Source organism: Fundulus heteroclitus, unplaced genomic scaffold (assembly GCF_011125445.2).
Source record: "Fundulus heteroclitus isolate FHET01 unplaced genomic scaffold, MU-UCD_Fhet_4.1 scaffold_85, whole genome shotgun sequence".
Classification (NCBI taxonomy): Eukaryota; Metazoa; Chordata; class Actinopteri; order Cyprinodontiformes; family Fundulidae; genus Fundulus; species Fundulus heteroclitus.
This window is the reverse complement of record NW_023397307.1, coordinates 854,696-882,342: the sequence shown is the minus strand read 5'-3', so window position 1 is coordinate 882,342 and position 27,647 is coordinate 854,696. Positions and strand designations below refer to the sequence as shown.

The 27,647-nt window shown below is 40.4% G+C and overlaps 1 protein-coding gene across 1 annotated transcript in view; it reads right to left on the bottom strand.

Moving 5' to 3' along the window:
* LOC105922105 (zinc finger, MYND-type containing 11) overlaps nucleotides 1-27,647 on the bottom strand; it is a 47,000-nt gene that overhangs the window by 14,330 nt on the left and 5,023 nt on the right. The window contains exons 2-7 of the mRNA XM_036134562.1: nucleotides 26,777-26,912; nucleotides 18,678-18,837; nucleotides 14,719-14,742; nucleotides 7,293-7,454; nucleotides 5,297-5,374; nucleotides 341-433 (exon numbers count right to left, since the gene is read on the bottom strand). Coding sequence (XP_035990455.1) covers nucleotides 341-433; nucleotides 5,297-5,374; nucleotides 7,293-7,454; nucleotides 14,719-14,742; nucleotides 18,678-18,837; nucleotides 26,777-26,907 — 648 coding nt within the window. The 5' untranslated portion in view covers nucleotides 26,908-26,912. The remainder of the gene's footprint in view (nucleotides 1-340; nucleotides 434-5,296; nucleotides 5,375-7,292; nucleotides 7,455-14,718; nucleotides 14,743-18,677; nucleotides 18,838-26,776; nucleotides 26,913-27,647) is intronic.

The window sequence follows — 27,647 nt, the reverse complement described above, 5'->3', positions numbered from 1 at the left end:
CTGATATAAAAAAATATTTTTAATAATTAACTGACTTGTCACTCATTTAAAACATAAAAGTAAAACTTGTTGATAACTAATTAATTGTTAATAAAGGTTTGCCAGATTGAAGCTATAGTGAACGACATCTCCATGACAGAACCGTCACCCTAAACAGATTAAGTCAATCAATCTTTAAACCTCACATCTGTAAAAGGGACAGCTTCAGATTACAGGGAGCTATTAACCTGTTTAATGTGTAAATCTGAAGAAAGTTGCTAAAATACAGAGATAAATCCATGTAACCTGTCGTTCTGAGAAGGCCAAAGAGACAAAGCACTGAGTGGAGATCCACTGTTACCTCGTGGATGTTGGAGACGTCCAGAGCCGTGTGGATCAGCCGTTTGTACATGGGGTGTTTAGTGTCTTTGCCCTTTTTGTTCAGGTCCACCGCCTACAATGGAGAGCCAGGATACACATTTAATGTGATCTCGTAAAGAGGAGCGGGGCTGTATTGCAGAGAAGTGAGGCAACAGGGAGTATGAAGAGGCAAAAGCAGAGAGGAGAGTTAATGACGGGCTGCAATATTTTCTTCAAAGGGGAGAAATTAAATGAAGACGAGGAGGAATCAGCGATCTGAATCTGATCTGGAATCAAACGAGGAGCAGCAGATTTTAGCTGTGACAGTGCTGTGAAAAGGTATGTGTCCCTTTATTGAGTTCAGATCATCAAAGTTTATTAAAAAGATATCAGATAATCTGAAGAAATAAAAATGGCAGGTTTACAAATGATGATTTCATTTATCTAAGAAAAAAGTCAACCTAGCCCAAACTGAAAAAGTAATTGTCCCTGAAAGGCTGAGACACTAAATCCGAATAACGGCCGATAAAAACCCGATATTATAAATGGACATGAGGATAAATAGAAAAAAAAGGGGCTCAATAAAAAGTTCAATAAAAGAACAGTTTCCCTTCCTGTTGTATTCTTGTGTAGGTTAATATTACAGTCATTAGATCCTTCCAACCAATCACAACGCAGACCCCGGAACGCTCCGCCACCAGGCTTCATAGTTCAGACAGTGATGTTTTTTTATGACCTATAGTTTTGGTAAAAAGTTGGTTGAATAAAGAGTTATGTTTGAATCCAGTGTTCTTTATTTAGAAAAAGGGGGCATTAAGGACATATTCTGGATTTAATCTGCTGCTCTGGCGTCATCCCTCACAACATAACAGCTGATGAACTCCCCATAACTGACTTTTCTCCTCTCATTTGAAGTGAATATTACCCTCTCTATCTCTAAAACATCCCGCCTCATATCCTTCCGGAACATAAAGAACATTGATCCCTCCACCCTTATCTCAAGTATCCACTCTTCCTGCCTCCTTGACTTCAATAATCTGCTAACCCCTGATGACCTGGTCATCCACTACAACACTGGTCTCCATAATATCCTTGACTCGCTTGCTCCACTAAAAAATAGATTTGTTTCTTTTTCCGTCTCCGCCCCCTGGTACACCCCAAATCTCCGACGCATGAAAACCAAAGGACGGCAACTCGAAAGACTTTATAGAAAAACTGGTCTCACTATACACAAAGAAATGTACAATAATCACATTATTCATTATAAGGACTCCATTGCCAGCACTAAATCACAGTATTACTCGAGCTTAATCACTGCCAATCAACATAACTCTAAGTCACTTTTCTCTATACTCAATAATACTATCAAACCCAAGGACTCTTTCCCCCCGCACCTTTATACAACCTCCTTCTGCAATGACATCATGTCATACTTCACAGGAAAAATCAAGAACATTCACCAAAACCTTGGATCAACGGCTCATCTCAGCACCTCACCAGATCTTCCCTCGCCTACACAGTCGCTCTCCTCCTTCCATCTTCCCACTGTCTCGGAAATCACAGAGCTCATTCGGAAATCCAAACCATCCACCTGTCAACTGGACCCCTTCCCAACACAACTTGTCAAAACCTGCCTCCCCTCTCTGGTTCCCCTCATCTCCGCTATCATCCACACCTCCCTCACCACTGGAACTGTCCCTACACTTCTCAAAACTGCTGCCATCACTCCGATTGTAAAAAAACCTGGTGCCGACCCGATCAACTTCAACAACCTCCGTCCTATCTCCAATTTACCCTTCATTTCCAAAATTCTTGAAAAAACAGTTGCCTCCCAGCTCCATACTCACCTATCTGCCAACAGCCTGTATGAAGAATTTCAGTCTGGTTTCCGGCCACTCCATAGCACTGAAACAGCACTCATCAAAATCACCAATGACCTCCTCATGGCATCTGATTCTGGACTACTCACCATCCTCATCCTCCTCGACCTGAGTGCAGCCTTTGACACCATCTGTCACACACCACTCTCCTCAGTAGGCTTTCTTCCATTGGCATCACTAACACTCCGTTGGACTGGTTTATTTCCTACTTCTCTGACCGCACTCAGTACATTCAACTGAAGACCCTCAAATCCACCCCCTCCCCCCCTCACCTCAGGCGTGCCCCAGGGCTCTGTACTCGGGCCCCTCCTCTTCATCATCTACCTCCTTCCCCTTGGCAATATCTTCCGCAAATTTAACATCCAATTCCATTGCTATGCTGATGACACCCAGCTCTACCTCTCCACACAACCATCGTCCTCTCTTCCCCCCACCTCCCTCACAAATTGCATCTGTGAAATAAAAGCCTGGTTCACCAAAAACTTCCTTCAATTAAACAGTAGTAAAACTGAGGTTCTCCTCATCGGCACCAAATCAACTCTTTCCAAAACTGACAGTTTCCCACTTGTTATTGACAGTTCCTCCATCTCCCCCTCCCCCCAGGTTAAGAGTCTGGGTGTCATCCTCGATAGCACCCTATCTTTTCAATCCCATATCAATAACATTACCCGGTCTGCCTACTTTCACTTAAGAAACATCAACCGCCTCCGTCCCTCCCTTACCCCACACACTGCTGCCATACTTGTGCACAGCCTTGTCACCTCCCGACTGGATTACTGCAACTCTCTCCTCTTCGGCCTTCCTCAGAAATCACTCCATAAACTACAACTGGTCCAGAACTCAGCTGCTCGCATCATAACAAGAACTCCCTCTATCCACCACATCACCCCGGTCCTCCAACAGCTTCACTGGCTCCCCGTGCAGTTCCGCATTCAATATAAAATTCTCATGGTGACATTCAAGGCCCTTCACCACCTAGCCCCCCCTTATCTGTCAGGCCTCCTGCACATTCCCACCCCCTCCCGTGCTCTTAGATCCTCATCTGCTTTACACCTGTCTGTCCCTTCCGCCCGTCTCACCACCATGGGGAGCAGAGCATTCAGCCGCTCTGCCCCCCGCCTCTGGAACTCTCTACCACCCCTACTTAGAAACACGGACTCACTTCAAAATTTTAAATCACAACTCAAAACTCATCTGTTTAAGACCGCCTATTCTCTTTAATTATCAATTTCCCTGTCCCAGCCTCGGTATTTATTTATTTTTTATTTATTTTTTAAATGTTTTTTGTTTTGATTCTGTTCCTGACATTCTGTTTTTTACCCTTCTGTACGGCGACCTTGAGTGTCTAGAAAGGCGCCTTTTAAATAAAATGTATTATTATTATTATTAAGTAACAACGTAAAATGACCAGGGCTGCACTTAAAATATATGTTTGGAATTTTTTTGATAATTATCAATATCGATCAATCTGATTTCTATTGATAAGCCTTTTTTTCTATATCGTCCAGCCCTAATCCGACCAAAAATTGGATCGTATTTGTAGCGTAGTTGTAGCAAATAACACCTGGAGTTTTACGCAACTGTGCCTGCGTAGTTCTGACCAAGCTAGACCCTCTGGTCGATGAACTACCACCGGACTAAAGAGGTTGTGTATCTAAGGGAATCCACTGATTCAACCTTGTGAGTCCGTCTATTCAGCCTCCATGCAGCCAGTATGTCAGGAAACAAATCCGTACGGAGCGTGGAGGTTCGGACGCAAGCCTTAAACCTCATAACTGGTCGTGACACCCTGGGTGGAACAACTGGCGTCAGGCCTTTGTGATACGTTCTTTTAATGAAGACAGACTGGAGGATTTTGAGCATGGAGAAGCCTTTTTAAGGCCTTGCTAAAGCATTTCATTTGGCTTTGAGATCATACTTTGACAAAACTATAGCAATACCATCAGCTACAGATAATCATCGGTGTCCTAAAGAAACCCCAGACCATCACACTACCACCATGTTGGATTGTAGACGTATAATAAATGGATGTACACCAGTTTCTCTGGCAAACACGAGCTGAGTCTTTGTCTCTAATAGACGCCATTTTTACTATCATCTCCCTCCAACCCTGTTATATCATGGAGTAATTTAGTCTTTAGTCGTTTTGATAGACTGGTCAGTCTTGGGAAGGTTCATCGCTTCTCCTTTGAGACTTTGTCACTCTTCTGTTCTTGAATTTCTAAAGATCGAGGTATGATGTCTTGTGTTTTTAAATCATCAGCCTACTTCGTGCTGTCAGACAGGTTCTAGTTGAGTAACTTCTGGACTGCACACTTTTTCACAGCATTGTATATTAATTTAAGGAGGAGCCAGTTGACAGTAGAGACTCTTAAATCCAACTGAAGTGTTTTTAAAGTGAGTAAACATTTAATTAATAACATTTAATTAATAATAAACATGTTCTTCTTCTACCTCTGTCCTTGGGATGAACATATCCCAAACTATGACAATAGCTGGATCTTACCACACAACCCCCAACAACCACATTTGAGTTTTCACAGACGCCGCTTATAGAATTTGTCAACTTTTTATTCCATTTTATTTTTTTCCACACTATTGTAATTGAAAACTGAAATCTTTGTTTATTATGATATAGTTAGAATTGTTGGAACTTCTTAGTCCGACACATTTAGAAGACCAAAGTCTACAGGATGTGTTGGACATATTTCAGCATGTTGACCTGTCTCAATTTAAGTCTGATGTTTCTAAAATTCTGTTTTTAAAAAAATCTAATATTCATATTTGTAATCCAACAACTAAAAAAATAGATAAACCTTTAATTCTGGACTTAAACAAGATTAATATAATTCATGAACACACAAACAACCCATCTGTGACTGTTAAGCTGCAGTAAGACAGGCAATCCTCAGCAAACATTAAAACTCACGACAACATCATGCAACTCTTCTACTAAAACTTACTTTGTGGTTTTAGTTTTAAGTGTAAAATAACACTTATATGTAAAACATCAGTCATGTGAATACCAGAGAATGAGCTAAAAGTAGCTAATAGCTTTAAATATAAGCAGCAATTACCCTTTCCTTCATCCGCTGGACGATGAAGCGCAGATATTTACACATCTCCTGTTTGTTCAGGTTCTTCTTTTTACTTCCCTGAAAGAAGGAAAAAGATGACTTGGTTTCATAGCGCCAGTAAAAACATTTTGGTAAGTTTTTTTCTCAAAATAAATACATTTTAGCAATCAAAACAGCTGCAAAGCCCAGCGCAACATTCAAAATGAAGAGGCTGATTAAAAAGGAAATTAATGACAAAAAAAGAGAAGCAGAGTAAAGGCAATAATATAATGTTAACAAGGTGATAAAGGTAGAACTCCTTAATGGTGAGCATTTTTAAACGTCACTAGCCTAAAATAGTAAAAACTCTTTAGTAATAAAGAATTAATGGGGACATACAATATAAAATGTCAATTTTTTTTAGCAGTTACATATATTTTGTTGCATACTTGAAGCGACTAGGAATGTAGAAAATTTGTATAATCTATCCAGAGGCTGCGTAGATATCTTTCTATTCTTTTTGTGTCATATTTTTAAAACCCATCGGTTTTCTTATTTTTTTTATTAAATTTTTTTGAACAACAATGTCACACTACACCGCGGAGCTGCTAAACAAGGTCTTGGACTTCCAGCTTATAAATGTCGCAATTCTACCATTTTAAGTTTGCAGAGCAATTTTTCAGTCCAAGCTGAATTATGCCAAATTAACAAGTGGATAAGTGAAAATGTCCAGTTGCTCCATTAAACCATCCCCCCCGAATATAACAAAAATGGCCGAACGGGGCGGAGTGGAGATTGCAGCGATGGGAGCGTCTCTCAGACACGGCTCAAAAAGGGTAGAAAGGAGGATGTGAAGGTAAATTAACAAGGAATTTAGACCGCAGCATTGCAGTTCCACTTTATATGGACCACAACTGGAAGATTTCAAAGTGAAAAGGAATATTTGAAAAACATGATATGTCCCCCGTAAAGCAGCAAGACTGGAGCTTTAAAATTATTTTGGCCTTAATTTTTGCATTTTTTTTTTACATAAAATATTGTAAAAAAATATATATTTGGAGCGTTGTAGCCTACACTACAAAAAGGGAACCAAAAAGTAAGTAAAATCTTCAAATTAATGTATTTTTTCTTGATTTAAGCAGTTAATAAGAATATCTGCCAATGAAATAAGATATTTTGCACTAAAAATAGGAACAATTAATCTCCATTATCTTATTTCAGGTGCAAGATATCTTATTTTAGGTGTAAATATACTAATGTCATTGGCAAATAGTCTTATTCAACTGTTAAAATCAAGGAAAAATACACCAATTTCAAGAAAATGTTACTTACTTTTAGTTCCTTTTTTGCAGTGTAGTGACGCATTTACGTCTTAGAGAGGCTGCAAACGTTGCCGGTTTAAAACTTTGGGTCCCCTGACCACAGATTGCTCCCCGTGTGCCACTCAGTGTGGAAGCATACTGCAAGAAATATTTATCTATTTACTTAATTCAATAAAATTTTATTTATATAGCGCCAATTCATGAAACATCGTCATCTGACTTCCAAAGTCAAATTCAGTCAGATCCTCCAGGTTGGTCAGAAAGTTTCCTCTCTAAGGAAACCCAGCAGGTTGCATCAAGTCTCTCCAAGCAGCATTCACTCCTCCTGAAAGAGCGTAGAGCCACAGTGGACAGTCGTCTGCATTGTTGATGGCTTTGCAGCAATCCCTCATACTGAGCATGCATGAAGCGACAGTGGAGAGTAAAACTCCCCTTTAACAGGGAGGAAAACCTCCAGCAGAACCAGAACCAGGCTCAGTGTGAACGCTCATCTGCCTCGACCCACTGGGGCTTAGGGAAGATTACTTAAAAATTTATATATTTTTATTTATTTTTTAAACCTGTGGTGCTGGAGAACAAAATTTTCGCAGCTTCAGGAACAAATTCCCAAACATCTTAAAGGGCGAATTATGCAAAGCGGAACCTGCGTCGTGGACGTATGACTGACAGCATATTTAAAACGCAGTCCCACCTACCCGGCACACGACACACTGCCAGTGGGAGCCTCCGTCTCTGGGTTTGCATTCCTCTGTCAGACATTTGAGATGGTAAACCCGGAAGCAGTTGTCGCAGGCGAGGACGTCGCCTGCTAAGTGACAGTCGAAGCAGTACCAGTCGTGACTCTCCGTCTCCCACTCCTGCAGAGGACAAACAGCAGAGCACAAGTTTTGGTGACCCCCCCCTCCAACCCGCCAACCGCAGCAGGGGAGGAAACTAGTTTCTCCATCTTCTAACCTACGGCTGCTCTTCTGGACGTGCCTAGAATACAGATCCCTCTAAAAAAAACATCTATTACCTGCGCCGCAACTAATACTTGCCATGTTTGATTTGTCTGCATGATTCTTTAGCCTTAAACCATAAAGACACTCTGGTATTTCACTGTGAGAAGTCAGTTTACTGGAAGTTTTCTCAGCAACAGAAACTTGACTGGAACATGACTTTATGCCAAACTATAAATTATTTCATAGAAACACCAAATCTGGGTACTTAATTAAGCATTAAGAAACTGATAAATTAAACTATCACTGAATACACAAGGAAAATAAATTTGTTTTTTAAAACTTTGAACGACACAGACAAGCAAAGGGAAAACAAACAGCTGTTGTAATGAGCTGTTTTCTGACATCAACAATAATTGAACCACTGCTGTTAAAGAAACAAACGTCACAATAAAATTCTGTAGCTTTAAAGTTATGGTATGTTTATATGAAATAGACAAGCAAAACTCTAAATTTGCTTTAACATTAGAGCTTAACACACTATCAGCATTAGGTATTTTAGGATGAAAAAGGTGTTCCCCAGGGCTTAAAACTAGGCCCACTTTGTTTAATTTTAGACGGCCGTCTCTTTCTCAGCCAATAAGAGTCTAGCATTGAAACTACCGCGCTGATAAATAATAATCTTTATGAATCTTTTAATATCTTATAACTGTATCCTAGGGCTGCAATTAACGATTATTTTACTGTACACTAATCTATCGATTGTTTTTTCAATTAGTAGACTAATGTTTAAAAATATTTTAAACTACAGTGTAAAAACGAAGAGCATATTAACATGTTGCAGTCAGGCCTGATCTCTAATTAGGCAATATTCCCAGCGTCTATATTAAAAATAAACTCCATGTCTCTAGTCAGACATTAAAGTTAAATAAAACTATCCTGTCATGTAGCTTCACTTTAATCTCAACCATTAATCTTAGTGATGAATGAACACTGAACTAAATCCAATAATAACCATTAGATATGATCTGATTGAATTGCAGCGGTAGATTTAAACAAATTCTCGCCTAAAATCAATCTAAAAGTTAATTTTGATTCTTGCTTCGACAATTTAATGTCCACTAATCATTGCAGTCCCACTCTATACACAACCAATATAAATGAAAACTAGTGAATTCTGTGACTAAATGTTCAAATTAAATAAATCCTACTGAACCACAGCTTGTTTTGTTACATAAGATCAATGTTATGTATAAAGTCTGTAGTTAAATAAACATAAAATGAAATAAAGATGTAAATTTATGATTATTTTAGTCCTGAACAATCATACTTCATTACATTTATGTATGTAAACCACTAAATCAAATCAATTAAAACAGGTCAAATACAATAAAAATCTGTTTCAGATCAATTTAATCATCATAAGTATAAAAAGTAAGGGTGCTCAACCTCAATTACTGGTTCAAGTCAAGTGTCTTGTGGTCTTTTTTCTATCTTTTAATGACAGCTTACAGCTGGACCTGCACCTACACTGAGATGCAGAACATCAAATACAATAACTGGATTTTCGTGTCCACATACTCATGCTGGTCCAATGCCTCCCACTCAACGTCTGGACCGATTTAGGAAGGAAGTGTCAGAAATTTGTGACTAACTGCAGCTTATTAAAAGCAAAATTAAAAGCTCTCCAGTCTCACTCCTTATTTCTTCTCCATGTGCTCGTGACCTTTCATGTAGCTGCTTTATTGTTATAAACGCAGCAGCAGTCACACTAAAAAGCAGAATAAATAATCAGAGGTCTGGTTTTTAAACTTCACATTTCTAAAAACAAAGAAATGCTAAATCCCCCGTATTAAAAAGGAGCCTAGTCACACACTATGACTATAAAAAACAACAAAAAAAGCTTGGTTGAAGTGAACTCTAAGGCAGTTTGAATGCATATGGGAATGCCAAGTGGACCAGAGCAGGAAGCAGACTACAGCGCAGGGCAGTCTGGGTAATTACAACCAATACTAATTAAATTACTTATATCCACGTCTGTTTAAGCGTGACATCAGTGCAATGAAGTTGTATAAGTTGTGTAAAATATAACATTCATGCTGAGCCCACTGTTGCATTGTGCACGTCTGGCACACTTGCCAAAGACGGCACAGAAATCTGATGCCATTCATTTTCTTTATATGTCGTCGAAAAGGAAGTTGAGCTGAATTGTTGACCAGCCTCTTCCCTTCAGTGGTTCTTGGTGCAATGCCACCACACGTGATGGGGTTAACGGGTAGGTAAAATGGTCTGGCTCAGTACAGCGTGAAAGCAACCAGCTGAAAATAGTAACAAAGTTGCGATATTTGGTCCCCAATCGAACTGAGTATACCAGACTATCAGGTGTGAAAACGACTATAGTCGTTTTTTTGAGCCTGAAAAGAACTTTGCACGAGTGCGATCAGCAGACATGAACATTGTCGTGCCATTTGCCCGCACTATGCAGCATAATGATCAAAAACAAGATGGCTGCAATTGACGCAACTATTGTAAAGGTGCGTTCACATTTAACCCGAATCTGTGAGGTCGAGTGATTAGATTTACATAATATCCCTATGAACAGGTGCATCACCAGGACGATGTGATGGTAAGCGAGGCCACAGAGGCCATTCTAGCGATGAAAAACGTACAATTTTGGTGATTAAAGCGAAGCCAGAGCGACACGAAACCTGCGAGGCGTGCGAAACGACAGATGTTGGAGTTGAAAAAGCTGAACTTTGGTGTCTTGTCGCGCTGGGACAGCCAATCAGGAACCAGATTTGGCTTTGACGTGGGGTGGAGGAAAGTGGCGGATATGAATCTGTTTTCATTCAACGAGGAAGAAAAACTGAGAGTAGTGGTCTGCGGTCAGCCTGAGTTGTATGACTCCACCAATTAACAGACCAGGTTTAGGGTTAATTAACCTCTTTCTCTTCGCTCCTCCGCTCACACGCTCTTTTTATGGTAAATATTAAAAAAGTGTTTTGGTTACTAACAAATAGAGAAAAAGAAAATGTAAAACAGAAATAAAAATATAACAAGCCTACTTATTTAGGTGCGATAATTTAATCGGAAAACCTTTATATGCAACCAGAGTGAGCTACTGCTGTAGAAGTTCGTAAAGTCGGCGTGTGTGACTGGGCTCCTTTAACATGAAAATACTAGGGTCTCTAAAGACAAAAAAAAAATGCTTTTCTGCAATCAAAATTGTTCTAGGAAATTGTTAAAAAATGCCCTCACTGTAAGCATGAGAAAACTAAAACTTATAGGAAACTAAACTTAACAATGCCAATAAAACTATAATCAAAGGAGTCAGGAAGCTCTCAGTGACTAAATCTGCTTTATGACTTAAACTGAGACTGACTAAACTGTCTCATCCTTACTCAGTAATGCAAAATGTTATAAATCATAGCAGTGGGATCCCAGTGAGGTTACATTTTCTTTTTCCAAAGAACTAGATTATTAAATATAGTGATACAGAATCCCTTTTATTCCAGTTCAAAAACTTTAAAAAGGGTGTTCAAGGTTCAAAATCCAAGTTTTTTTTTTTTAGCACCAAACATACTTTGAAATCCACAACAGATTTCCCAAAGGACGTCTACTTTTCTAGAGTGCCATTGACACTTCACCCACACAAACACTTGAAAAATACATTGATGGTCCTTGGGCTCTTTAGAGTGTCAAGAGCTACTTTACTGTTGTTAGACTGTCTGATCAAAACACAAGTGGCGCTCCTCAAAAAGCTGCAGCTCTCTGAGCCAAGGACACGCCGCCCGAGTCTCATAGAAATGAGTCCGACATGAAAACCTTTCATCAATGAACAGCACACACTCCAGCCACTTCATTAGGTACACCTTGCTGGTATCTTATATTTCACAGCACAAACGCAGCCGGGTGTCAGAAAACTCCGTCAAGGGTTTCGGTGCATACTGGCCATGGTTGTCAAAATAATATCTTAATTACTACTGAATCACTCAAAGTTTCTCGCTTGCATCAACATATTCAGCTTCTCTGCAGCTTGGAGTTGTTTAAACTCTGCCAACGTGTCGACTACAGTCAGAAAACCATTTTTTATCAACAAGGCAAACACGGAAAAAATGACCCTATTCTGCAATCAAAGGAACTTTTCCTATGAGGCAGATGGACGAGAAAAACATTAATGAACGATGCCACATGCTAGCCGTTGCTACAAGCTAACACTTTCGTTTGAAAGTAACGTAAAAAGGTGAGTAAAGCTCCTGGATTTGCAACAGTGAAGTAGTAAACCTCCTAGACGACATAGGCTGTTTAATTATTAGCTTCCCAAAGACAGACAGCCCAATGATGGGGATCTGCTGGTCTGCGCTCCCTGTCTAGACGCTCTTCCGCTCAGTTCTGCTGCGGTACGAATTAACGCAGGAAAATGTTAATCGGCTGACGGCTCAGTCGGTTAATCGTTGCTAAGCTAATGTGGCTAATAAAAACACGGTAAAGCCAGACTTTAATTGGCATTTACTGCCTACCTTTGCCTGAAACAAGTGACTAAAAGCGACTGTTGACTTAATCTCCAGCAAGTGAACATCCCAGAATATCAGCGGTTTCTGAAATATTCAGAGCACCGCGTCTGTCACCAGTGGCCATGCAACTTGTAAAAAGCCCTTTTCCCTGTTCGGATGCCAGGTTTGAACTTTAGCAAGTCAACTTCCCCACCGCTAGATGACTGAATACATCAGTTTATGCATCGTGGTCGACTGATTTATAGTTAGTTTTCAGAAGCAAGGGACCAGGTGTACCTAAGAAAGTAACTAGTGAGAGCAGATCACCGCTGTAATCAGCTTGAACATAATAATGAAATAATTTTACAGCTATACTGTATAACCTGTATTAAAATATCCATCTATGAATATAAATGTCTGACAAAAATTGCAGCAATGGGAAATCTGGTGATCTTGTTGCGATAACCTCCTTTTATTGTTTCCTTTCCTTGTATTGATTATTTTATCACATATATTCATAAGATTATGGCTATGAATGCTGACTTGTTCAGGAATAATCCGTTTAACTCAGTCCTGAATGACACCATAAATAGTCTGACAGCTGTAGGTTATAAAACACCTGCTTGTAATTGACAAGGACTTTCTGTGAATTTAAGACAATTAAGCTTTCAGGGAAGAACAAGCAGTGACGTGGTTGTGAAATAAGGTTTTAGACACAGAGGAGAAACATAATAATGCATTTATCAAACAAAAAGTGTGCATTCTGTCTAGATAAATAAAGAAAATTTAAATAAAATTAAAAAGAAATCGTGCTGTTTTTCTTCTCCTTAAAAAAACAACAAAATGTTGAGTGTAAGTCTGTAAAATTGACCATGTTGGTAAAACCTGGACTCAATCCAATCTGGCCTGAGGCAGAGTTTAAAAGTCAGATGTTTGATTTGTAAAAGTTGTGGTTTGGCGTGTAAAACGCAGCGGGCTTCTGATTGGGCTGTAAATATCTCTGAGGTCAGGCGGAGGACGCCGCTCACGCCAGTCGGACCGAGTCCAGGCCTCCAGCCAACAACGCCGCCTCCCATTTGAACTCTGCTTTGTCCTTTCAGTGACTGCTTCCTGAAATAACCAGCAGGATGCGTTACTAGCAGCAGGCATGGAGAGGACTACAGAGACGGTAAAACACCCGGGCTTCGGCTCCCTCCCACCGCCACGGTTTCAGTCAGCGAAGAATCAGCATGCCAGACAGAAGTTAGGACCACAGCAGGACACACTCTTCTGGAAACTACAACTACCAAGACCAAAATACTACAAGCTCACAAAAGGCGCTCGCCACCAACCTGCAGCTATGCTGGACCTGCTTGATATTTGACGTTTAGATAATAATTAATTGCTTAATGTTTGTTCTTGTTCTTCAGGTCTGGGTGGAATCGGCTCGTTTGAGGCCCGATGAGAGCCGAGAGTTAGTTAGTTTTCAACCAAGCAGCAGCAAACCTGCAGGTACGCAGCGAGCAGATTCTTAATCGAAAAGGTCGATTACTTCCGCAAGAAATTTGGCCACGCCGCAACGGACCATCGTGAAGCTTTTTTTTTTTTTACAGCATAACTGAATCACGGGGGTTAGCTTAAGGCTGCGTGATGACAGCGGAGCTGTGAGCAAGCATGCAGAGTCATTTCCAAATGCAAACCGGATACATTTTGTTTTAGCTTCCGGCCTGCGTGACAATTAGGGCTGAACAATTTTGGAAAATAATCTAATTGAGATTTTTTTTCTTAATATTGTGATTTAATGCGATTTTTTTCCCCCAGTTTCATTTATCATGTCTTTTTAAACATATACAAACAACAAATCATTTTGTTTCCTCGCTGTGCAGATTAGTTGCTAAAAGACCCACAGCATCTAAACTCAGAGCAGAAATGATTGCGTTCTGCCTACGATATATTTCAACCAAAATTGCAATTTTGACTTTTCTCTGCATTAAACCACAAGCAACAAAAATGGCCTCTAAATAAAGATGTTTGTAAACAAGGACTATTTAAAACAAGAACTTTTAATGTTTCTATTAATCAGAATATTGTTCAAGAGAACAGCTTTTAGTTGATTTGGACATCAATCCTTGAACATAAAGTGCAACCAACAAGCAAGTCTATGTATTAAACTGACTGACCAGTACTTAATGCTATGTATGATTATATAAACTCTAAAACAAGTAATAAAATTAGATTATCTGACTGCTGCAACTGTCTTCCCTTCCATGTGGAGGCAAACCCACTTTAAACATTTTACTGACACCTAATGGACGTGTCTAATTCCCTGATTGTTACATAGCCAAAAATTGCAGACTCTGCAATTTGGAAATTGTGTTTTTTAAAATCGCGATTATATTGAAAATGCGATTAATTGTTCAGCCCTAGTGACAATCAAAGAAAGCAGGCGGACTCAGTCAACAGCTTTTCACCACTTTTTACATTTCATTTATTTTCAACCAATGTGAAATTATAATTGTTTTCTGCAGCCTGCTTAGAAAAAAAGATTCACTCAAATCCTTGACTGCACCGCTCGTGGCAGCACCGATTTCTCACACAATGATGTTAGTCGGGGAGTAGCGAGGGGGGGGGGGGGGGGGGGGGGGGGGTGATAATAAAGAGGCTCAAATGAGAAACAAACCCTGGTTTGTAAATAACAATGCAGCCCTTACCTTGCTTCCCTCGGCTTTCGGATCCTGTGGTCAGAAGTGATTCAAAGAGTTGTGTTTAATTTACGCTAAAATGACTCGAGCTCCTCTGGACATCCCTATAATAACTCCAGTTCTTATTTGCTTCTAATAACAAATAGGGCTGGGCGATATGGATTAAAAAATAAATCTCCAATTTTATCATACCAAATCCGACTAATCGATTTTTTCCTCCTTTTTGTTTCATAAAAAGAAATTAAAGAAATTATTTTAAAACCTTGCTTTTATGTCAAGCATTTTGTCAGGGAGTTGACCTGAATTCAAAGTGCAACTAAAAACAAGCTGTGAAACATGCTTGTAAAACAAGATGGCAGCCGTGCCATTATAAACAATGAAAATATAACAAAACATTTGCTGCTAGTGGTATTACACATTGAGCTAAGCACTTGTGAACTTCAAAGTTTAAAAAAAAAAAAAGTAAATAAGTAAATGAAGTACCTCATATTATGGTAAAAAAAAAAGTTTCTACTTAACAATATTTTGACAATATATTTGCCTAAACATATATTCAGCATCACATGCTGTTCTCTTCATGGAAACCCAATGAGTGTATTGGCAAAATAAAATCCAGATTTTCCAAAAATGAAATCTTAAAGAATTGTAAATTCGAATTAATCGATTAAATCGATTTATCGCCCAGCCCTAATAAAAAATATAGTCTGTGTTGATTTTACTACAAAAATACTTTTTTTCTTTGAAATACTTTCAAGATAAAAAATAAAAAATACATAGAGAAAATGTGCATAATATGCTAAAAATCGTTTGAAAATGAAAGACAAAGAGGTTAAAAGAAAGTCATAACAAATAATATATTAATTTACATCACTATATGGGGCTTTTGGATTTGCAGTAAAGATGCTATTCATCTGACCGACGACCCCCCAAATAACAATGTCAGAACCAAAAACAGGAAAAAGAAAAAAAAAAACCAGCAACAACCAAACACCTTAAATACAATTCAGAGAAATCTATATTTTACTTTTTTAAAAACGGTCAAGGATGCCAGGATTTGTCACATTTGGGCCGGTAGTACGTGGAAAACTAACAACTAAGTAACAAAAACATGATGTGAAAGGAAGAACATCAGGAACAGGTCTGAACCACAGTGCCTTGCAAAAGTATTCACACCCCATGAACTTTAGCTGTAGCACAGCCACAAATTGCTGCTGTTTATAGTTGAATAAAAGTTTTGAAAGAAGCGGCTTTTCATCACCGTGTGGGTTACAATAGTTCTCATTAGAGCCGAACTGAAGATTAACAGCGCTCCTGTGAGAAACGGTGGGAAATTATTCACTTTGTCTGATTAGAACAGATCCTGAGAGCCGCGTGTTCTGTCCTCATTCTCTCAAGAATCAATAAAGCGCTGGTTATCGTAAAATCCCTGAGCTCCTGCTTGTTAGCTAAGAGCACCAGACTTCCTTTAACAGCCGTACACCCAAACCTTAATTCAGGGGTGTCAAACTCATTTTGGTTGAGGGGCCGCATTCAGCTTAATCTGATCTCAAGAGGGCCACACGAGTAAACTCATTGCAAGATTAAATAGAACTAATAAATGTGGACTTGTTGTTGATTTTTATATTAAATTAATTTCACTTTTACACAATATATTATGAATAACCTCAGCGTTTTTAAGAAAAGTATGTGCAATTTCAACAATACTTTTACTCAGTTAAACAGTTACCTGTGCATTATGCATAAGAACTGATCACAGTGATTGTACAATGTTGAAAAACATTTATTCACATTTTTTGGAACTTAAAAACACTGTCCTGCATGACAAAATACATCAAACAGATAAAAATTAAGAAATTATTTAAATTTTTCCACACCTGAAGCTTAATCTGCTAATTAAAACACAGCGCCCCCTGTGGACAATATAGGAACTGCAGATTTTCAATTAAACGAAGTACGTGTTTTTTTCAATAATTGTTTTATCATTCTCTTCCTTTTATCTCCTCTTTCTTTCACCTTTTCTTCTTCTTGTTCCTCCTTTCCTCTCCTACTTTCCCATTGTAATGTCCATATCATTTGAGATATTCCCCGCATGAATCATAATAAAACTATTCACATTCATAAATCAAGCAGAGCACTATGGCAAAAGCAGTACTGCTTCACTTGTGAAAGTCAAATCTGATGAGCTCTTTTTGGCATTAAGACAAAAATTCTTATTGCCACATTGCCAGACAGGACACTGGGAAAATAAAAAAATAAACAAAAATTTTTTAAATAATGATAATGCATTTAGCCACCGGGCCGGACTAAATTGTTCGGCGGGCCGGGTCCGGCCCGCGGGCCGTATGTTTGACACCCCTGCATTAATTTAAACGTCTCCACAAGGGAAGCTACAAGTAACCGACTTACGATTAAATTGTCAATTAAAAGGTTTACTTGGATTAAAGTTTGTCCCGTCCGATTAGCTGATAAATTCCGTTTACATCGTTGTAGTATGACCACCGTCCAGAGGAGGGCGCCACCGCTTGTCCTAAAGCGGAGCCAGAAGAAAATGACGGCAGAGGCAACGTGAAACGATCCAGAGTCCAGTGTGGGATTATTTTACTGTTTAACGATGATAAGGGCGCAAAAGGCACTTTGTGCGGATCGGTATTTGAACACACTCTACAGCAGGCATGTCCAAAGTGCGGCCCGGGGGCCATTTGTGGCCCCTGTGCTGATTTTGGGTGGCCCTCTAACTGCATTTCAAGAAAGATTTGGTCCACCAGCACAGGCTGATGCAGATGGAAGATTTTAGTTTTTAATTACAGCAAATTCTAGAAAAGTCAGAATCCTACAATTGAAAATGTTAAAGTTTTCATCTTTTAATTAACACCCTTTTGTCATTCTCTTTAATTTCATAGTAACATCTATCCAATGACATTTAATGACTCAAATTCAGACTTTGGTGCATTAAAATCTGCTTTGAACTAAATTATTAAAATTGGCTAATTACAGCAAATGTTTTCAAAGAACAACCGACCCAAACGCTGTTCTGATATTGCTTGACCAAAAAGAGTCAAATTAAATTATTCTAAATAATTTGCAAACTGGACGACCATCTTTTAATACGACAAATAAGCAAAACTCTTTTTTTTAAACTTTGGATATACAGTGATTTACACATTCATTTCCTACAACGGACTAATTTATGCATTTAAAATTATCATATTTTGTAGCGCAAGCAAATTAACATATTTTTTTTGGTTTAAAAATGTTTTTATTAATTTTTTGGCCCTCGAGTTCCTTTGACTTGACAATTTCGGCCCACGTACCGAAAAGTTTGGACACCCCTGCTCTACAGGCTCCTGAAGTTGTGTAAACCCCAGCAGGAAATTCAAGGGGCGTAAATACTTCAAGGCATTGTGGTAAATAAATCCGGACTGTTCTTCCACAGTTATATTTATTTAATCTTTGAGCTTGTTTAAAAAGCTAAAACGGGGCTGAAGGACGAGGAGTAATTTGTCGGTGCAGCGGCTCCCAGGCTGACAGATGGCCGACAAAGTCCTCACAGGAGCTGCTGTGCTGTTGGTTACTCATCGCCGTCTGCGGGCGCCGTTAACACATCACAACGACAGCTGGACACGTCGCCTCAGCCCTGCACAGCCGTCACATTTACGGCGAAGGAACCCCCAGCTGTCTTTACCTTTACACTGATTTTCACTCAGAAAACGTAAATATTCGTATTTTTCCACATACTACAAAGCCCTTCGGACGTAATGATGGCCTAATGGCTGTTTTTATATGACCAATGAACTCTAACCATTAAATCTTAATCTATCTCAGCAGACGTTACTAAAGAATGACTGTTAAAACTGTTTATAGCCCACTGTGAGCTTCATGATCAAGTCAGAAAGAAAATCTACGTTCATTTTGTAAAACTATCCCTTTGAGGAAGGTTTAAAAGCTGGTAGACGGTCCCCCTTACTCACCATCTCATCCCCGGGCAGCCAGTAGCCCTCCTGCTCGATGCCGGCCTTGGAGCCTTTGCAGCCGACCGTGAGGGTTTCCACCACCAGCCCGTCCTTCACCGCCAGGCTCAGCTGCCTGGCCGTCTCCTTGGGGTGCATGCCAAACACTCGGCTCAGGTACCTGTGCAGGTGTAGTCAGAGACGCAGGTGGAGTCAGAGCCGCAGGTGGAGTCAGAGACGCAGGTGTAGTCAGAGACGCAGGTGTAGTCAGAGACGCAGGTGTAGTCAGAGACGCAGGTGTAGTCAGAGACGCAGGTGTAGTCAGAGACGCAGGTGTAGTCAGAAACAGAGCCTTAAGAAGCTGCTGGTGAACACATGTGTGCCGTTTTCTCCTTTAGAGCCGTCAGCCTCAGAGTTCTGGGAAGAAATAGCTACTAAAACTCTTAAGTGAGGGGAACGCAAGTACTTTTCCTTAATAAGGAAGGTATTTTGAGTTACTAGAAAGGTACTTTCAGTTACTAGGAAGGTACTTTCAGTTACTAGGAAGGTACTTTCAGTTACTTTAAGTGCAAATAGAGGGAGAAGGGGTATATAAAGGTACTTTGAGTTACTAGGAAGGTACTTTGAGTTACTAGGAAGGTACTTTGAGTTACTAGGAAGGTACTTTAAGTTACTTTAAGTGCAAATAGAGGGAGAAGGGGTATGAAAAGGTACTTTGAATTACTAGGAAGGTATTTGCAGTTACTAGGAAGGTACTTTCAGTTACAAGGAAGGTACTTTCAGTTACAAGGAAGGTACTTTGAGTTACAAGGAAGGTACTTTGAGTTACAAGGAAGGTACTTTGAGTTACAAGGAAGGTACTTTGAGTTACAAGGAAGGTACTTTGAGTTACTAGGAAGGTACTTTGAGTTACTAGGAAGGTACTTTGAGCTACTAGGAAGGTACTTTGAGTCACTAGGAAGGTACTTTGAGTTACTAGGAAGGTACTTCGAGTTACTAGGAAGGTACTTCGAGTTACCAGGAAGGTACTTCGAGTTAATAGGAAGGTACTTCGAGTTAATAGGAAGGTACTTTGAGTTAATAGGAAGGTACTTTGAGTTAATAGGAAGGTACTTTGAGTTAATAGGAAGGTACTTTGAGTTAATAGGAAGGTACTTTGAGTTAATAGGAAGGTACTTTGAGTTAATAGGAAGGTACTTTGAGTTAATAGGAAGGTACTTTGAGTTAATAGGAAGGTACTTTGAGTTAATAGGGAAGGTACTTTAAGTTACTTTAAGAGCAAACAGAGGGAGAAGGGGTATGAAAAATAAGTTTTACTTCTTCATACCTCTTTTCAGACAGCTTACTTTAATCATTAATCAATGTCAGACACCAGGGTAAATATACCTGATATATTTTATTTAGAGGAAAATTGTGTTTCTCATTTCTATTTATGTTCAAACAATTTAATTCAATTAGAACAGAAATTTTTATTTAATGTTTACCAAATACGTTTTTATGTGGTACTTGGTTGTTTAAAGTATTTCTAAAAAAAATATTATTATTATTATTATTATTATTATTTAATTTCTGAAATTGTATATATTTATTATTTGTTAAATGTGTTAAATGTCTGAAATAAATTCCTTTCATCATCAACTGGGCAGGAACCGATCAGCTGGATTAGAGAAGAACTATAGAACGTGAAAAGTAACTTTTAATTCCTTTCTCCCACTTATTTATTTTTTTATATCCACCTGTGTCTTTCAGCTCTCCCCGCTGGGAATGCAACAGCTTATGATTCCTGCAGCTCGCTGCAGACTTGCAGGAAAACCTCGCTGACTAAAGGTCACGGATTCTCCTCTGTGGCGTGGAGCCAGCTGACAGACAGCCAGAGCGGCGGGAGGTTCACCGTCTGCTTTTACTCCTGAACAACACGAGGAAAAGCCCAGAACACGAACCCAAGACAGAGAAGATCGTTTAGACCAAAGGTTTGAAACCGAGAGAGCCGATCAAACTCCTCCCGTGAGTAGGAAGGAGGATCTTTTGCAGAGATTGTAGCTTAAGAGCTTTTACCTTCAGAGCAACAGAGGGAAGCTCTCCTGATACACATCTTTTACAGTCAGTGAAAGTTTCTACACGGCTGTTTAGTTTGCTCAGGATAAGAATAACCAGCCAAACACCAGGCTGTCAACAGATGTTTCTGGAGTTAATTTATTGGTTAGTAGCCCGACACAGTCTAGAACAGGCGTGTCAAACTCATTTCTTTATGGGGCCACTTTGGTGTCATGAAGTCATTAAAAGGGCCGGTTGCACGTGCATAGACAATGCTTTTCATTTCATAATTTCAATCCAGTTCACATAGAAGTATATAAAAAAATACACAGCAACATAAAAGGTAGCACCTTAGGCCCAGTTTATACAGTTTGTCTGCAAAAAACACTTAACAATTCATTTAAATTCGTCATTCTGCATCACTTTTTCTCCTTTTGGACATTTCTGGGTTGTTTTAATGTGTTGTGGGGAAAACTGACATCTAGTGGCAAGATGCTGTTACTACACCGTAAAAACATTCACTACAGGAGGCACAGTTTTATAACCTGACAACAGCCAGCTGCATGTATCGCTCCGCCTAGCTCCACTCACATACATCTGGGACACGGCCATAGGGATTGCCTTTACAGAAGGCTGGGCCTTATCAAAACTCCTTGCATATGATTGGATAAACCACTTGTCTGTCATCTTTATCGACGTGCTATTTCAACCAGTCACACCGAAGCTAACCTGTGACGCTGATGAGACCGACGCCGGAAAAAAAAACCTTTTTTTTTTATTTTATTTTTTTTATGTGTTTGCGGCTCTAGTGCAGGGTTTCCCGCAGCGCTATCTTGGCGAGGCGGCCGCGGAAAACATGTCGCCCCCCCCCCCCCCCCCCCCCGCCGCTCCGCGAGCCGGTCCGCGGAAAACGTGGAAAACGTCCGCGTTGCGCGTCCGCGTCCGCGCCCCGGAAAACAAAACTTGCCAAATCCGGTCGGGAGAAGGGCGAAAACATGGTTTCCACCAACAAAAGCCTTAAGAGCCGTTCTCTGATGTTCTTTTAATGAAACAATATCAGATAGATTGGACAACACGGAAGAAATAGCAGCATCAATGCTAACGCTTGCTTCCTCGATGCGAGCCGCCATTGTTGTTGGAATCTCACGGTGGCTTCTCCACTACGTCACATCCATGAAACACCCGCCCTGCGTCCTGATTGGCCAGACCAAAAATTTGGTTGGGGAAATCACTTTCAATCAGTCGTGTCCCAGATGTATGTGAGTGGAGCTAGGCGGAGCGATACATGCAGCTGGCTGTTGTCAGGTTAACAGTTTTAGGCACTTTATACACTTTAAAATTATATATGCCTCTACTTTATGACACGATATGCCTTTTTTTTGAGGGCCGGATAATTCACCTCGACGGGCCAGATTCGGCCCGCGGGCCTTGAGTTTGACACCTGTGGTCTAAATGATTGTTGATCACTGCTGATGCTTTCTGTGCAGGATGCTGCGACGCCGTGGATTGCTGCCTGCGGCAGAATAAGGACCAGGACGGTCAGATTCTGCACTTTTATTTCCCCGTCCACCAGCGAACGCCCAAAGATTCAGAGAATCGCTCCTATCAGGAAGGAGCAATATAAACCCTCCTGCTGTCATTTAGCTGTTTAGCATTTTATTGCTATGTTTCAAATCCTGTTTATAGTGCATTCAATATTTACTTGTATAAACATATCTGAAACCCCTTTTTATATACATTTTTTAAGTTTTCTTTTAATTTGTGGTTAGTTATTCTGATGTGGGCTGACCGGTGTGTGTTTCTGAGCGCCGACAGAGTGGCTGTCCTGTTCTGTGTCCTCAAAATGTAGACATTATATTAATATTCTTTTTAAAATACAAAACTATTCTGGTTCATCTTTTTCTATAAAGAAAGCCCAGCATGTAACTAAATAAACATTGTTTCAGCTTTCATCATCTTAAATGCGCTTAGGCGTGACTATTTGTCGACACGGGCTGTAACCACAATTTCCCAAACGCACCAAGAATTATAAATTAAAAATACATTTGTCTGAATCAGCAGCAGGGAAAAAAAACAAAAAGGAAGCCAAACGACAGTCCGGCTTTGCACCATGAGATTTTCATCCATCTGGTCTAATAAAAATGAAATAAAAAAACAGCAGCTGATTCCAAGAAGTCAAAACATTGTTAAAACATTTGCAGGTAGCCAAACTTCTCTGATAATGAATAACTAAATCGATCTGCCGCTGGCCGGTCGGCGTGAAGGCCGGTTAATTATTCCCCCCGCCGCCGCTGAGCTCACACCCTGAAATTAAGCTGCAGAGAGACGAGACGGGGCGGAGGCTGGGAGAGAGACAGAGAGAGAACGAGAGATAAAAAAAAAGAGAGAAAGAGAGAGAGACGGTGCCATCCGTTGCATGCCGCTGCTTACTGTTGCCATGACAACAGCCGCTCTCCGCCAACGTCGGGTTGGCGAGCGGCCAGATCCCAAGGTGCTCGCCAACTTGCTGAAAGAGGCGCGCCGAGCGTTTGGTTCGGCTGACCGTGTGTGTGTGTGTGTGTGTGTGTGTGGGGGGGGGGGGGGGGGGGGGGTTCATTCATCTGCACCCTGAACAATAAAACATCGTAACGGCGGAGAACCGTCAACCCCTCCTGCTCTGGATTCAAGGTGCGGCCTCTGCGGCGCGAGGAGGAGGACGCATTTATGGGACGGCTGGTTTTCTGTGAGGAAGGGCGACGTGACAAACGAGCCCTCGTCTTCGTCCTCGTCTTCGTCTCTGCAGATGATTTAACCTCGAGTCGTGCGAACAGCAGCAGTAACGGATTTAATGAGCAGATTTAGTAGGAAGGGGGAAAAAAAGTTCATATTCACAGCGAACGCAGCAACTAGGGGCGGCTTTTTTTTTTTTTTTTTGGGACGCTGCGTCGATTTCTGCTGAATTAAACCGTGTTTGGAGTTTGGGGGACAAACCTTTGACTTTTTAAAGCGTTGATGAAAGAAAAGAAAAAACCTTCTCTGTCACAATTAAGCCAAACTTAGCGATTAACTCTAACATACTTTTGCTTCATGCTTAACATAAATCTGAATTTTTTTCTGGAAACCTGAAATAAACAACAACAATATCAGACTAAACAAAAAGAAACAAACTCTGGAGGTAAACATCAAACTATTCTGACATTTAATGATTTTAACGTTCGCCACTTATGACCATTTATGGATCCATCGACCCGCTTTTCAATGCACGGTTTTAAGAAAGCATTTGATAGTAAAACCTAAATTATAATTGTTGACCTGAAAGGGTCGGCAGGCTAAAGCTACCCGGACTTCCTGAACTCCTCAGCGGAGCCACAGCCGGTCGCCTCCATGCAACGCCGCACTGATGCAGGAACTCATAGCCGATTTCCCCCAACCTCGCGCACTGAGCATGCGCAATAAAAGGAATTTCTTCTTCCTTGTCTTCTCAAACGAAAACAAAGGAGCGGAGAGAAGCATGACGGCGGTACGTGTGACATGGAGTCAAAGTACAGAGGAGCAACAATTGCCAAAGTAGCGCGTGTCGTTCTAGTGAGCCTCATATTTAACAGAGAGAATTGTCATTCCGCCTTTTTCTTCTTCTACTGTTTTACGTTTGGCTTCCAGGTAAACGACTCTGACAAGCGCCATCTTCCTACTTGGTTTTTAGACGTACAGTGTGAGAACTGATATGGTGAGCTGTGAACTCTTAAACTGCGGTTTTGTCGTACAGTCTGAGCTGCGTCTGAGTACCGCGATTGAAAACATCGTACTGTGTACGCCCGGCTTAACATCGTGAGGTTCCTAGGCAAACTAGCCTCTTCCTACCTCCTTCCTTACTGACAGTAGGGCTGGACGATAATTCAATAACAATATATATCGATCGATAGACGTGTGGCGCGATAGGAAAAAAACGGGTCGATAAAACTTCGATAGAGAGTTTTCCTTCCTTCCTTTCAGCCTATCATATTAGTTGATGCTATAGTCACTACTTCCTGTCGACCAATCGTAATCACGGACCCAGGCACGCCGTCACAAAGCGCCGCCCTCTCAAACCACAACACAGAGCACGTGAATATGTCGCAGCAAGGAGCGGCGGAGGAAACGGTCCCAGAACGGGGTTTTACTAGTTCACCAGTCTGACAGAAATAAACCAGTGATTTGTAAAACTTGGAAGGAACCGGTAAAAACAAAGTCTGGTAACGCAACCAACTTGTTTCATCACGTAAGCCGCTCACTACCGCAGCAGCGCGAGCTGTTTTAGTCCTGCTGCCGCTCCGCGTCTTCTTAGGAATCTTCTGGAACTTCTTCCAAAACAAAGCAGGTATAGCAGCTAAACTGGGCTCCCTTCGTTGTGATAAAATGACAAAGCGTCCAAGCGGCGTAAGGACATCACACATGCAGTAACATGATTCATAGTGATGGATATACTGCTGTTGTCTGCAGCTTCAAAGATCTACTCGCCACTTTTGATCCGAGATATAACGTTCCAGGACGCAAGTTTTTCCTCTAACAGCGCTTCCTAAATTGTGCAACTAGTGCAGAGAATCAGTGCAAAATGAGCTGCAGTCTGTGTCTTTACACGCAACAACCTCAGACCTCAGCCCTGCGTCAGCCTCTCAATTATGAACCCTGAGAAGTAACTAGTTTACTATTCCCACCTAAATAGGCTATTTTATTTATTTATTTGGTATATTTATTTTGGTCATTTTACTGGTCACTTTAGTTTATATTTTGTCAGTATTTAATAACATAACTCAGGTCTCTTAAGTTATTTTTCTTTTAAAAAATTCTGTTATGGTTAAAAAAGTTGGTTAAATAAAGATTTAATTGGAATTCTGTGTTTGTGTTATTTATTACAATTAAATCATTTAGCAATATCAAAAAATGTCCAGGCAGAGCTGCACATAAAATATGGTTTTAAATATTTTTAATAATTATCGATATCGATCAATATGCATTTTTTTTTATCGATAAGCTTTTTTTCTATATCGTCCAGCCCTAATATATATAAAAAAATATAAAAGTCTGAAGCATAAAAGGCCAAAGTGAACAAATGGGCCTTGACCAGGAGCATAGCTCCAGAGGACGAGCGTTCCTGAGTTTGGGTCCTGCCATCTCGACCGGGGGACCACCATCAAAGCGTAAGGCTCTACTGGGAAGACGCCACAACACTGGGTCAGCAACTTTAACCAAATACAAGTGATCGCTGTCTTGAAACCGTTTGTCCCATGTGTAGCAAAAATCAGAAAAAAAAGGATCCAATAGAATTAAACGTCTGGGTCTGATATAAATATTGATGCTGTGGCCGATAACAGATTTTATTTACATTTCCATTCCCTTTCAACACCATGAAAGGGAACACGGCTTCTCTGCTTCAGTTAAACATCCCACAATGCCGCGCTGCATCACCGTCACATGACCAAAACAAAAACCACACGGCCAATGGGTCCAGTTCTGCTTATCGGACCGACGCCTTACAGGACAGGAGTGTAAATGATTTAAAAAGAAGCTGTTTAAAGATGCCGGCAATCCTGGCAGTCGAAGCCTGGAGTCATTTAGTTTTTCCTTTATTTATTTTAATAAGTTCCAATGTTCAGTATAGACACCAAACATTTTAACATTTGGAGCCTTCCTTAGACCCAAAGACCCAAACTGGAGCTGCAGGTGAAACTGAGCAGCACATTTATCACAAAAGAATCTATATCAATGGCTCTGCACTATTATTTTGCTTTTTTTTTATTGTTTAAACTGTTTTAAATGTAGTTCAGGGTTAAGTTATTGTCTGGTAATCCAGCTCACTCAGTAATAAGTGGATAAATTATTCAAATACCAGGAAAGTACCGTCAAGTGAGGCCATGTTTGTTCGTCACCCACCCTGCTGCTGCAATGAACGATAAAAACACTTAAATCTGTGAGTTTTGTTGGTTCCAAGGATTTTCTTTACAGATTCTTTAGAAATGAAAAGCTTTTCAGATGACAGACGCATGAAATTGCTCAAGGCAACTTAAAAAAACAAAAAAAACAAAAAAGCCCACTGGTCCCTAAACGCTCCTCCACCTCTGCAGACTTACTTGGAGATGCGGTCCATGTTTGCGATTTGTTTCTGGTTGCGGATGACTTCGATGGCCTCCCACACGTACTGGACCACCTTGGGGTCGGCCTGCCTCTTCCTCACCACACGTGACATGATCTCCTTATTCATCGCAGCTGCACGACACAAAAGGAGAACAGAGTCAGCTCCTCGGTTCGCTCTTATTTTACCGTTTAAAAAGCTAAAACCGGTAAAAACAAAGAGAGAACGACACCAGAATTCTGACAACCACTGATTTAGATCAGAGATGGTTTTATTTCAGCTCTTTGTGCACAACTAAGGGGCTTTAAGATGAATAAAGCAGCAGGACAAAGAGAAAACCTCAAAGGTTGAACCAGAACTTTGTGTATTATTACCGGTTTAATCCAACACTTTTATCTAATTTATAAAATCTACTCTTCACATGTTTAGTCGTTACAGCCCTACGAAGACTCAACTTTTGAACGCCCTGTTCTGGCGGCTCCTTTACTAAATGTTTCTTTAGTAGAGGAGGTCCAATCAAATCTAAGCGCTAGTGATCCGCTTTTTATAAGCAACACCATCGCATTCATTAAGAAAAATGAGCTGAAAGTGAAGCGACGTCCTAAAATAGCAGCAGGTAAATCTTTTCGGACCAACTGAATTCTTCTAGAGCAAAACTAAAGAGCGTGTTCTCTGAGGTAAAGTAAGATGATATCAGCTTTTTCTGACAAAGAAAAAGGCTGATATCACTGCTTGGTTTGGCAAAAATAAACCCACATTTGACGTTTCAAGAAAGTGTGCAACTTTCTGGTGGTAATCACCAACAAAAGGGTCTTAATGTGTCAAATCCCCAGGAGAACGCCATGCCCACAGCGAGGCGCGGTGCTGGC